The sequence below is a fragment of the Lepidochelys kempii genome, chromosome 5, assembly GCF_965140285.1.
Source record: "Lepidochelys kempii isolate rLepKem1 chromosome 5, rLepKem1.hap1, whole genome shotgun sequence".
Taxonomy (NCBI): Eukaryota; Metazoa; Chordata; order Testudines; family Cheloniidae; genus Lepidochelys; species Lepidochelys kempii.
The window spans coordinates 28,881,571-28,894,765 of record NC_136384.1 but is presented as its reverse complement, the minus strand read 5'-3'; the positions used below and the strand labels follow the sequence as shown (position 1 = coordinate 28,894,765).

At 42.0% G+C, this 13,195-nt stretch overlaps 1 protein-coding gene across 1 annotated transcript; it reads right to left on the bottom strand.

The window, feature by feature from the left end:
- Nucleotides 1-397: 397 nt before the first annotated feature.
- PTGER4 (prostaglandin E receptor 4) lies at nucleotides 398-12,889 on the bottom strand. The gene is made up of 2 exons (XM_073343838.2): nucleotides 11,183-12,889; nucleotides 398-2,556 (listed from the first exon to the last, which is right to left on the bottom strand). Exons 1-2 carry the CDS (start codon nucleotides 12,002-12,004, stop codon nucleotides 1,963-1,965), a joined length of 1,416 nt encoding a protein of 471 aa, XP_073199939.1. The 5' UTR covers nucleotides 12,005-12,889; the 3' UTR covers nucleotides 398-1,962.
- Nucleotides 12,890-13,195: the final 306 nt, after the last annotated feature.

Genomic DNA, 13,195 nt, shown 5'->3' with positions numbered 1-13,195 from the left:
TACTTGTGTGTGCTGGCGTACCTTTCACTTTCTACATCTATTCATTCAGGTAAAATGAATGAACTCAATTGCTCCGTTAGTGGAAAGCAAGCACAGCAAGGGTGAGAGCACAGCCAAAGATTTTTATGTAATAATTTTGAATGAAGACTCAAGTGTGTTTTTGAAGAATTAATCTAGCTGTACTCCCACCAGAGATTCTGCAAGATGACTCCTTGTTGACGGTGATAGTTGTGTAGCTAACGCCCTTTGCAGTGCTTTGGAAACGGAAGGAAAGGAGTACATTTTGACAGCTGTTAAATAGCATGGTTTGAAAGTTGTGGTTTATTAAGATGAGGGCCGATGGGCTGGCACTGAGTGAATTACACACACAATTAAAGACTTGCGTAAACTCCTGAACTCAAGCGGAATGTTTCCATTTAATTGCGATCTCCAAAATGATTTTGGTCAGTACAACTGCTTCTTACACATATCATCAATATCAGGCTCGGGATTTTAATTACAATAAAGCAATTCACATGAAAACACTGTAAGCAACATAACATGCTTAATATTTCTTTGACAAATTTTTTCCAAAGATCTATACAGAATTAATGTTTGATACAACAATGCTGCTGGAACAAGATCTATCTTTTAAAACATAAACAAACAAACACAAAACTCCTTTTCATCACTGGTTAACAGTTATTCTTAGTGATGTGGTTGGCACTACATCTTAGTGGTAAATAATTCTCATTGGGGCTGTGTATGGGGTATGGGATTATATACCTGTACTTTGTAATGAAGATTCTGCTTTGCTTGTTTCATATGATTATTTGATGGAATATCAGATTACACAATCATAAGATTCTTTTTACTTATTTGAAGTAAAATGACAAATGTTATGAAAAATATCTTTAGTACATTGGTGATTTTTAAACTAGAGTGAATATTAAAAATATTAACCAGGGATTGAAAGATTTAGGCCCCAATCCCAAAAGCAATTTATGCAAATGCTTAATTTTATTCATGTGAAGAGTCTGGCTGACTTCAGTTGGACTGCTCGTGAGTGACATTAAGCATGTGTGTAAGAGTGCAAGGTTGGGGCCTTACTACTTAGAAAGGAGAAATTGTGTTCTGCAGATAAACATTCACAGCACATAAATAAAATCTAGCTTTTTAGAATGTACACACACTGGAAAGAATATTTTAAACTTAAAAGGTGTGTTTTCTCCCTTAATAGCACAAAATGTTTCCATTTAATTCAAAAAGTTTTTATTTGTTCCCATCTAGAGAACTAGTTCTCCCTCTGCCTGTAAACTTGTATGGAAAACAAACCTAACTCAAGACTGTCTATCATCAGCCGGCATTATTCAGAGGAAATGAAGGCTGGCAATTGTTTCTATATACCTTGTATTAATAATAAACCTTCTCATAGAGAAGAACAGACTTTTAAATATTTTAAATGATATTTACAGCAATAAAAATTCACATTATCACGCATTAGTGAGACTCTTTAAAATTGTACACCAGGCAGTTGTCATAGTATCTCTACCCAGTTCCCAGTAACTGCCTCGCCTTCAGCTCTCTAGTACCCAGAGACTTAAACCCTTGATAGTTTTGGCGGGAGGAGAGAGAGAAAATAAGTTTCTAGCAGATTTGGACAAAAAATGACAGATCTTTTCAGCCATAGAGTCCCAGCAGCAATCCTATGTCACAGAGCAATACAAGGTAATAACAGTGTATGTTTCCAAACCCATTAGATCTGTCCTGTATGTTTTGTGATGGCAGGGCCTGACTGTAGCAACTGCTCCATGGTATGATCCTCAGTAGTCTGGAAGAACTGTACCCATCACATGGCAAGAGAAAAATAGCCCTTCAGAGTGTAGCTGACCCCCGGCCCCTTAGTAGGCAGAGTGCGTGTCTATTGCACCAGTTTGTCCAAAGTATTGGGAAAGGATCACATGTGTGTGATTCCTTTCATTGCTATATACACTTTTCTGATAAGTTCAACGTTTCACTGGGAAAGGTGACCTGGAGGGAGCTGCTTTTGGGCATAGAGCTGGCTTCGCCACCAGACCCGACTTCATTCACCAGAAAGACACTCTCTGAGTCCTGTCCCGGCAAAGAGTCTGAGGTCTCTGAGCTGCGTAGTGTCCTAACTGATGTAGTGTCACACTGAGCGAGACCAGCACTGGCTCCCGGCAGCAGCATGCGACCCCCAGTGCTACTTTCGCTTAGCTCTGGAGGGTAGAGCAATGTCTGTGAGGTGCTACTGATTTCCCTCAGCTCCCGAGAGATGAAGGAGGGTGAGTGGCTGGACATGGCGGAGGAGGTTCGGCGGCCATCCGCACAGTTGAAATTGCTGCCAGAGTGTTGCCTTCGAGCCCCTCCAATGCGGCAGAAGAGGCACTTGATTTTCTCTATGACTTTGCTGAGCACTGTCTTGCGGAGAAGGATGTAGACCCATGGGTCCAGGATGGGGTTCACTGAAGCAATGCGGATGGCCTGCAAGTCGGGGTTTTGACTGACGTCCTTCACTACGGCTGGCCGGTACAGTTGGTTCACAAAGACACGTACCTGTCAAGGGGAAAAGAGAGACCCATATTTAGAGTTTGATCCAACAAACCAGAGATGACATTTCAAAGGAGAGATCAGGCTTAGCAATTGCATGTTACAACAAGGGGAAAGGTTGGCGAAGCCACGCTTCTCATGTCAGCAGGTGGTTTATTTTTGGAAAGGGCGAAGATCAAGGAATGAACTCTTCTGTAAATTGACCTTTTTTCCTTACTCTTGAGGAAAAGAACTGCTCTCTTTTCCCCTCCTGATTCCTGCCTACACCCCTGAAGTATCCTTGTGTCCATGAACCTTTTCAGTTTATCCCTAAAGTTTTTTAATTTTCAAATCCCAGGTGGTTGTTTTTCCTTCTCTTTATAGGACCCAGAATTCAAGATTTAGACCCAAATCCTTGTATAACCAAATCTTTGCCAGCCAGGGGTGCAGGAGGCCCTAGGTCAATTGAGGAGACCTAATCATTGCATATTTCCTCCAGCAAGGCTCTCATAATTGTATGTTTAAAACTAAATGAAACCCACATTACCAGCTATCAGGCAAACTGGTCTCCGGAGACAAGCCCAGAGCTGCCTAATCCCTAGTTTAGAAATATCTGTGCAGACAGCTTCCATTATTAGAGCTTCAAGGCAATATTTTAATACCTTCAACATTCTGCTTGTGGGCGCTTGTTTTAAGAAATGCTAACAGCTGCCTCTAACTGCCAGATTTTTCATTGATTAGGATGATTCCAGCACTGAGCAGAACTGTAGATCTTCCCATGTGGGTCTGCATCTCGGTTTGGTTTGAAAAGTGAAAAAGTAATAACCCTGAAATGTTCAGGGTGTTCAGTTAAATTGTTGGGATACAGAAGCTTGTATAAATAGTGTTTCTAAGTAACCACTCGGAAATTTTGTGGTGAATTAACACTAAATTGGGATCTTGTTTATCCATGGTAGCATTTGACCATTCAGGCTCCTTGCTTTAAAGAGAGGGGAAAACAACAGCACAGTTCTAGCTCGTTCATTAAGAGCCGAATCTTGCAATCACTACTGTGCATAAGGTCCAGTCCAACACTAATGTCAATGGGGTTATCTTTCCAGTGACCTTACTGAGTCCTGGTTTGGACACACAGACCTTATGATGTTGAACAGTTCCAAGCTGAACTGTTTCAAACAATAACTTTAACTAACAATCAGGACGTGAAATGTGTCCCAGGAATAGGAAAGCCATTGGAAAGCCTCTCCTGTGGAAGACCCTACCTGCTTTGCAGCCACTATCAGGTAAGTTTAGGCAAATCAATTTTCCTTATTTGAAGTCCTAAATATCCAGTACCAATAATAGATTTTATGCAGTCTCCTCTTTGTCTTGACTTCTGAAGTGAATGTTTGTCAGGTTTTGGCCCAGTTGGATACGGTTTCAGAAAAAGGGTTTAAATGAAGTGAAGGAAAACATAAGTAAACCTCTGAAGTCATATTTACCAGAAAAGTGTGAAACAATCCAAGTCTGATGAAAAATTTCACAATTCAATACAGTAATGTGAGGTTTGGATTGATTCTTCCTACATAGGAATTCAGGACTTGAATTCATTCCAAGCAACTTTAAATTCAGCAACTTTATAAGAAAAAAAAAAAAAAGCCAGTCCACCTCTTGAGTGGGAATCTGAGTCTAACGTGTATCACTGAAAGATAGTGAGTATGTGATGGTTCCTATGCTGTCCTGCTTAATCTGTAGTAATCATTTTCTGAGCTATCTCTATGTAATCTCTATGTATATTCAGGAATGCATTCCATTACCTGCTTAAAGTTAGATAATTACTAGGTTGAGATACAAGTATCACTCATAACTGATATAAAAGTAGTACAGGGAGTATCCCTATCAATTTAACTACCAATTAGTTCCTCTTAAAGGGATTTTTTTTAGTTACTATAATAGGAAGCGTAATACTACCTTTTCTGACCTGAGTGGTCCCCTTATATCACTGCTTGAGGAACAATTGAAATAAGACATTTAAAATGTATTTCCTCTATACATAAGTAATCCGATTATCTAGCTTGACCACAAAGTCTGATGGAAATTTTACCACTAGGTGGCACCATTGTCACACTTTTAAAAGTTCCTCTTCCTGTTAAGTATCCTCACACCTTCTTGTCAACTGTCTAAATGGGCCATCTTGATTATCACTACAAAAGTTTTTTTCTCCTGCTGATAATAGCTCATCTTAATTAATTAGCCTCTTACAGTTTGTATGGTAACTTCCACCTTCTCTGTATGAGTGTATATATATATATATACACTCATACAGAGAAGGTGGAAGTATATATATACTAAGATATATATATATATCTTCTTACTATATGTTCCATTCTACGCATCCAATGAAATGGGCTGTAGCCCACAAAAGCTTATGCGCTAATAAATTTGTTAGTCTCTAAGGTGCGACAAGTACTCCTGTTCTTTTTGCAGATACAGACTAACATGGCTGCTACTCTGAAACTCTTCCTGTCTGTAGTTTGAGGAAACACTGAAGGATCAGTTACTTAACTATGGTACTTGCTTTGACAGGGAGAGGTACCCTGAAAGACATGCAATGGCCAATTTAAAGTTCTTTGAAGGTATGATCAATGCCAAATGCAAACCATGCAGGCACTGAAGAGGTCTGCTGCTTAACTCCCACCCCTCTGAGATGAACTTCAGCACTGAAACGCTGTCATCTCTCTTACACAGACTCTGTGTCTGAGAAGTGGCAGTCAGAACTCCAGAAAGCAGCGGTGTTAGCTTTCTTTGACATCTGCTCCTTGGTTTTAAAAGCCATTCTTGGAAGTTTCTTGGAAGGAGGAGAAGAAAAATGCTGATATTTTGAAGAAGGAAAAAAAAGAATAAATCTCAGAAATATAAAGTTTAAATTGCCAGAGAGAATTTTCCTCCTGATCTTTTCTCTGAGGAGATTTTTTTTTTTTTTAATGCAAAGGACTTCTTCCACAGCAAGTTCAAATATACCCTGCAAATGTATATACATCTGTCTTGACACAGACCATTTCATCTTTGCTGAAGGACTGATCCCTGAACTGACAGCTAGGGCTCCATTAGAGAATATATTGTATATTGTGGTTAGAAGCTCAGTCTTTATTTTCCTTTAGCCCATTCCAATTGACATTTATACTCCATGTAAACAAGATCAGGAAGACTTCGGCAGGGGAGGAAACAGTATTACTGATACATTCAACTGATACAGCAGGGACATCTTGAAAGAATTTGCCAAAAGCACTCATAAGAAATGGGTTATTGTTCCAACTTTAAAAGTTGATCTTTTTCATTCTATTTTTACATAGCTGTAATTCTGGACCATCAGTTTAATGTGAATGATTAAAAGGTAAATTTAGTTATCGGCTAGCAGCATCTGAACAGGAAATTCATGTACTTGACACATCCCTTTATGTTTACCTGGCAGAGCTTACTGTAACATGAGAATCTACTGTAGTGCTGATTAAATAGTTGATAATGATTTCCAATCACTAACAATGTCTGGTTACAGCAAATCACCTTATGATGTCTATATTCCGAATAGTCCACTGACAGATGCATACTAGGTATGGATAAAAGACACTTAATTTGGGCCTACTTTGTGAAAACTTTAGAATGTACACAGCTGTTACTACATTCCCAACAAGCCTACACCATATCTTTTATCACAAAATCCAATGGCATATCAAACTAGTTTTACTAGTACATGCCCATACCAACTGCATGTATCATTATTAATCATATGTCTGGCAAAAAAGAAGCTGAATGGATCTGCCAGTTCAGTAATTTCTTAACCAACTGAATTAATATTCACTTACAGCATCTTCTGCAGAGCAACAATGAAGTGCATATAATGTTTTGCTGAAAAATGCTCTTTTACAAGATAGTTTGATGAAGCAAAGTCAGCCTGGCCTCTTAAAATGAGCATCTAACCAATCCATTCGATTACCTTAAGGCAATGGATTACAGTGTACCTGAACTAGTTTGACACTTGAAGTTGTCCGGTTTGAAGTTCTAATTAAAGCAAGAAGCAAACTGGGACTGATCAAACCCTGGCACCAAAACAGGTTTGCACTAGTTAGATTTCTCAACTACAGGAACCAAAGAGTGGTTTTTTTAAGGTGTATTAATGAATTGCTTCTTGTGTTGAAATTGTTCTGAAGTTTATGCCCAAGTTATTAAATTCTAGAATCACTTGGCTGCTACTGCTTCTGCTCACACAGTGCAAGAGTCTGGTTTTTGCTTTTCCTTCTGACAAATGTAAATATAAGTGGCAATTTTTACCCATCTGTAGTACCATCAAATGCCTTTTATGATAGTTATTATCCAGAGTAAACAAAGGAGTAGTCCTTTATCCAGTTTTCACCTGTCCTCATAAAAACTTCCCCATATCATATATTGACATACTATTAATAGACACCTAGTTAATAGCAAGCAGGAAACAAATTCTGCAGTTGTGTAAGCCAAATATGCTTTGTCCCACAGGGACTTAGTATTTGACATAGCTGACCATGCCATCACTCCAAAATCTAGTCTGCCATCTCACCTCTGGCCATGGACAGTCCTGATACTTCAGAGGAAAAACAAACAACATTAACCACTGGGCCAATTATAAATTAAGTTTAAAAATTCCTTCCTGGGCCTTTCAGGGATCAAATGTATGCAGTAGAATATGAGATTTTATTACCCTTACTACCTTAGTTTACCAAGCTAAATTTATTGTTAGAGATCATTAAATGATCATGCCCTTTAAAAAAATTTGACCACCTGCAGAGTGAATTCCAAAATTTGACTATCAAGTATCTCTTTACTCTTATGAGAGTGTAAAAGCAAAAACACAAACACTAATTTCTACTATGTTTTCAATCAAATCCTCTCTAATATCACCTTTTCCATACCTTTAACTACCTTTACTGCCATTTTGTAAACCTTGCAATCATTTAAATATTTCTTTTAAGGTGAAGTGACCAATGATGAATTCGGATAAAGGTCTGGACATATGTTTTGTATTATTTCCTTTCTTAATTTCCTTGATCAGACTCTTCACCCATGCCATCCACAATAACTTCCTGCAAGTTCAGAGCATACGGGTATATGTGAAAAATTTTGATTATTTTTGCTAGCATGCATTCCTTTTAGTGTTGTCAGTTCATTTTATCTGCCTTCGTGCTCTTTTGTTCTCTCAAGTCCATCTAAAGTTTCTCACAACATTTCATAGATTTTATTAATCAAAGCCATTTAGTGTCATCATAAAACTTCACTGATTCACTGTCCAAATCATTAAAATATTAAAAACACTGAGCTCTGAGAACATCCCATGGTTACCTTCTGTTCACTATGATTCAGTTTCCTATTGTTTAACCATTCTGTAAATAAAGGCAAAACTTTATTTATTACACCATGGTTATTTGTTTTTCCGAAGTTCTTTAAAAACCTTTTGTAAACCTACCTAAATGAAGTCCACTAGATCACCTCTATTTTATTATCTCCTGAAAGAGCTCACTCTGAGAAAGTAAGATGATATGATTCTCTCCTACAGAAGCTGTGTTGCTCTGACCCTATTAGGTTATGGTTTATTCAGCTTCTGTCACCAACAGGAAATCAGGTCGTCAGAAAATTTCATAGCCACAAAGAAGCCTCTATGTCTGCCTTACGTAACTGTAGAGTGCCACCAATGGTATCTGGATGCTCCTCCTCTTCCTTATCAGAACAGACTATGCTGTAATAAGTGAGACCTATCAGTTCCCTCTGTAGCAATGGCTCTAAGTTTAATCAACAGGATCTGCGTTGGCTCATAAAATGTATAGGCAGGTTAATGATTTTCCAGTCTTTCTGCCGAGTGGCTGCTTTTAAAGGTATATTGCATATTCATACCTTCCCTCCACTATTCCACACCTTATTTCCTTCAGAACTCTAAGGGCATGTACACACAAAGTTGTACCACTTTAACTATACCAGTGTCATTGAAGCGGGCCAACCCCACAAGTGTGGATGCAGTTATAACGGTGTAAAGGTGCTTAGATGGTTATAGCTTAAGCCTGGTCTATGCTTAAAAGTTGTTGATATGGCCACATCAGGGTGTGAAAAGAATGTTTCCCTCAACCTAGCTAACGTAGCACGGAGAGGTGGTGTTCTTACAGCTATGGTAAAACCCCTTCGGCTGGGAGTTGGTTGCGCCCACAGTACAAGGTTATGCCGGCACAGTGATGTGCCATAGCTATGCCATTATAATCCCCGTAGTGTAGACATGGCCTGAAACAGTTAAATCAGCACAACATCTATGTGTAGATCAGCCCTTAGGTCTTGCGGTCACTGCTAAAACGGTGTGTTTTTACCTCAGGGTAACCAGTGTGCATGAGCTATCCTGAGTTAAAAACAGTGAAGATCAGGCACTTTAGTTTTACCATGAGGTAAAGTAGGCAAGGCCAGCCCAAGATCGGAGTATAGAGTTGACCTCCCCTCGCTTACCTTGCAGTAAAACTAAAAGTGCCTTGTCTACGCTCTGTTTTTACCTCAGGATGCATGTTACCATGAGATACAAAGTACCACACTTTTAGCAGTGAAGACAAGACCTGAGATGGATGCAGCACATCTGAGCCCTCTTTTCTCTTGGCACCTGCCTGCGCCCACAGTTTATGCAGTCACCAGCATGCCATCAGTGGACTTCCCACCAAAACCGCTCACCCCCCAAGACCATTAATTTTGATTGTCAACAATCCAGTTGCCTTTCTTGGTAGAGCCACCACCCTCCCCCATGTTTTGGTTATTCTTTTTGTAAAAGATTCTCCAGCTCCTAATGAAATTGAACCACATCTCTTTGCATTAGGCACTGACGCTTCTTAGTTCCCCCTCTCTATCTGGTCTTGCAGTGAGACTCCTATCACTTTGAAAAAACTGTCAGGGACCTTGAACTGAAACCTTTCACCCACTCGTTTATATTTAGCTTTCAGATCCTTTCTCTTGCATTTACCTATATCCCTTCCAATAATATAGTATTAAAATATTTTTCAAAGCTGTCACAATGTCAGCTTAATCTAATTACCTTCAGCCCAGAATCAGGAGGTTAACAATTATATGACCTGATTGTTGATTGGGTAGGAAAACAGAATAACTGCACAGTTTCTGATCTTGGACTACACAGCTCTAAGCACTGTTCTTGGATCTGATGTGTGCACACGCACACTATATAGACGCTGATACAAAAACCATGCTTTAATTGAGCCAACCTGCCAATTGTTAAGTCTTTTGCAAGACATTAAGATGTTCTGCAAGCAATAACATGGCACAGTGAGCAGCTGTGCCAGGGTGCACTGCAAAACATTAGGCTGAAGGCCAAGTGGCTGCCATCAAAATGCCAGGATCCAGGCATAGCTGCACTTCACTGAGTTTTATACATATTAGTAATGTGGCAAAACTGGCCTGACCCCTGCAATTATACTATTTACCTGAATAGTTCACACTCCTAGTTGGCCAATCATATTTCAACCTCATTATGTGGTTCCCTGTTATAATAACCCTGATATGGGGCTATTCCAGGATAGCTGCCACCTACAGTAAACTCTATTACAATTAACTGTGTTCTAAAACCACCTCTTTCTAATAACACTCCCACTGCTCAGCTCACAAGATCCTGTTTTGGGAGGGTGGCAACTATGCATAGCCAATTGTGTATTCTTTTAATCTATCTGAATCAACAAGAGAAAGAAGTTTGGCAAGTTTTATTTGTAATTTTGTACTGAGTGGTAAGCACTGACTGAGCCCGAAAACTGGTATTTTTGGTATTAACTTTCCCTGCAGTTAGGGTGGAGGGCAAGAAGAAGGTGTAAGTTCACTAATCAAAGGTTGGATCCTACTCCCATTGATGTCCATTGCACCAATGGTGGTAGCTGCAAGACTGAGCCCCAAGTGATCTGTTCATCTGTTTTAGGAAGTTAGACAGTTATCAGTGATCATGCCCAGTACTCACATGTGATCTCTAGATTACTTAAGGCCAGATTCTGCCACTCTTACTCTAGCTGAGAAATCAGCAAGAGTCCCCACAGATTAAGGTATGACTCAAGGAGGGTAAGGGTGGTAGACTCTATCCCTATGATAGTAAACTTGTCAGGACAGGGAGCTTGTTTTTGTACTTTCCGTGAAGTGCACAGCACACTGTTGGTGCTGAATACATAATAACCTCGCTCTCCTCTGTGTCTTAAGAAATGCCATAACCTTCAGCAACACTGTAAATACTTTAAAAATGCATTAAGCGTCCTCAAGTGCAGGCCTATCCCAAGCCACATTCACTTGCAGTTTGATTTAAAAACAGATTTTAAGATGCCTTACAGTCTTGCCAGGATTTTGCTATGATATTTCTCTGAGATACTGAGGAAGCCACTCTTTTTGGTCATATTTTTAACACTACAATGTCAAAGGCACCTGGAGCAAAGGATAAGCATTTATTTTTGCTACTATTCTAAATCAAAATAAGTTTAGATCACTGCCTATGTGAGTGTAATCTCATTAGAATTGTTTTAGTGACTTGTGAGAGCCCAGAAAATAGAAGCCTTGTCCTACAGCCACAAACTAAAAGCTTTTGCCCCAGAGGACTTGGTGGTGGGGAAGACGGAAAGGGCAGTGCAGTGTTACTTACCACCAGAGGAATGGAGCAGATGACCACAACCAGAGAGGTGGCAATAAGCAAAATGACCATCTGGATCTCTGCTCCAGCCATGCGACGAAAGCTCCTGCTCCGGCGAAAATCAGACAAGCGATTGGCAGTGTTGTCTGTGCCCAGGGAGGTGCGTCGCATGAACTGGCGGTGCATGCGAATCAGGGCCACACACACCAAGACATTGCAGACTACCGTGACCATGATTAGGAAGGAGCTGAAGCCGGCATACATGTAGGAGTAGGCGGCATGGGTGGCCACCTTGGTCTTCCAGTCTATGAAACACCAAGTCTTGGGGTACTGGAAGGTAGATTTGCCCAGTCCCATGCTGGGCAGGGCGCAGAACAGCACATTGGAGACATAGATGGCAAAGAGAGTGAGCCCCGCCAACTTCTTATCCACATAATGGTTGTAGAAATAGGCATGGTTAATGGCCAGGTACCTTTCTACAGACATGGCACAGATGATGCTGAGGCCAGAGAGCCCGAAGAAAAGGAGGATGAAGGAGCTGTATTCACACAGTGCTAGTCCACCTGGCCAGCGGTTCTGCAGGTATGTGGCAATAGTGACGGGGCTCACCAGACAGGTCCCCAAGAGGTCAGTGATTGCTAGCCCACACACCAGCGTGTAGAAAGTGGTCTCCTTCTGCTCCTTCCTGGACTTGCAAAGCACCACGATGGCGATCAGGTTGCCCACCACCCCAAAGATGAACATGACAGTGGGGATGGTGGGGGGCTTGCCGTCCCCATGCTCACTGGTGGAACTGTTCACCGTTGTGTATATGGTGGTGTGATCAAAAGACATGATGATGAAGATTCTGTTGTGGGTTATTAGGGGAGATGAAAACAAAAGTGGATCCAAAAATGCAGTTCAAAGACAAGTCCCTCCCCCTCCGTTCCCCACAAAACGTCAATGAACAAACTGCAGTTCAAGACAAGAGATTCAGTTAAAAAACCTCTGCATTTCAAGGCCAGGGGCATGAGCTTAAAAAGCAACTGAATTTAAGAATAAAACAAACGCAGTGGAAAGTGAAGCCGCAAAAAAAGCCTTGTAATTCAGAAAAGCTGCAGTTAATGTTTTTTCTTCCTACAGCTTTTGTTGTGGCTGCTGTTCTATCAGGTTTTGAGCAGCTTCTTGCACTTTCAAAAGTTCAGCTCAGAAACAGATCCCAGCATCTGAGAGAGGGGACTTTCCCCCTTTCCGGTGCGAGCTGCTCTTTTCCTTGTCTTTGCCCCTCAACTTTGTACAGTCAAAACCTTCCCAATGGTCTTCCTCCCAAAAGAGGTTCAGATAGATCCTTGAGGCATCGGAGATGCTTTCCAAACCCTGGTCTTTTGCCGTGTGTGTCCCTGCGTGCCAACAGCTGCTGAGTCCAGTTCCTCGAGGCGTGGAAAGAAGGATTCAGAGGGGCAGGGTGGGGACTGTCCCAGCCCAACCCTGGTCAGGACCCTTTGCGGTGGGAGCGCTCAGGCCGCTGGAGTTATAAAGGCAGCGGGCGGCGAGCGGCGATGGCAGGTGCGTGTCTCTCCTCCCAGTCGCCTCGGCTGGATGCTGGACTGAGCGGCTGGCAGCTCGGTGCTGAGGCTCCCATGCAGCCCGGCTGTGTGAGCTGTGCCAGTGGCTGGCCCCTGGAGCTCATCCCTCCTCGGAGCATGTGCTGCCGTGTGTGTCACCCTCGCTGGCTCGCTCTCAGGCGGGGCTCGCCTTCGCTCCCTTCAAGTTTCTCCAGCGGGGGAGGAGGCGGAGAGGGCAGCTCCCCTGGGCTCCTCCCCGGCCCCTCACCCGATTGGTCGGAGGAGGGAGGGCACCGCCCGCGGGCGCTACAGCCTCGCCCGCAGCAGCAGCCGCGCAGCGAGCATCGCCACAGGCGGGCTGGGCTTCGGGTTGCGCGGACGGCGGGCTGGGACACGCTGGATGGATCCTTGGGCTCCGGGGGTCTGGTCAGGGAGACACCGGGGTGGAGCGGGGGGCACTGGGAATTGGGGGCCAGGGAGG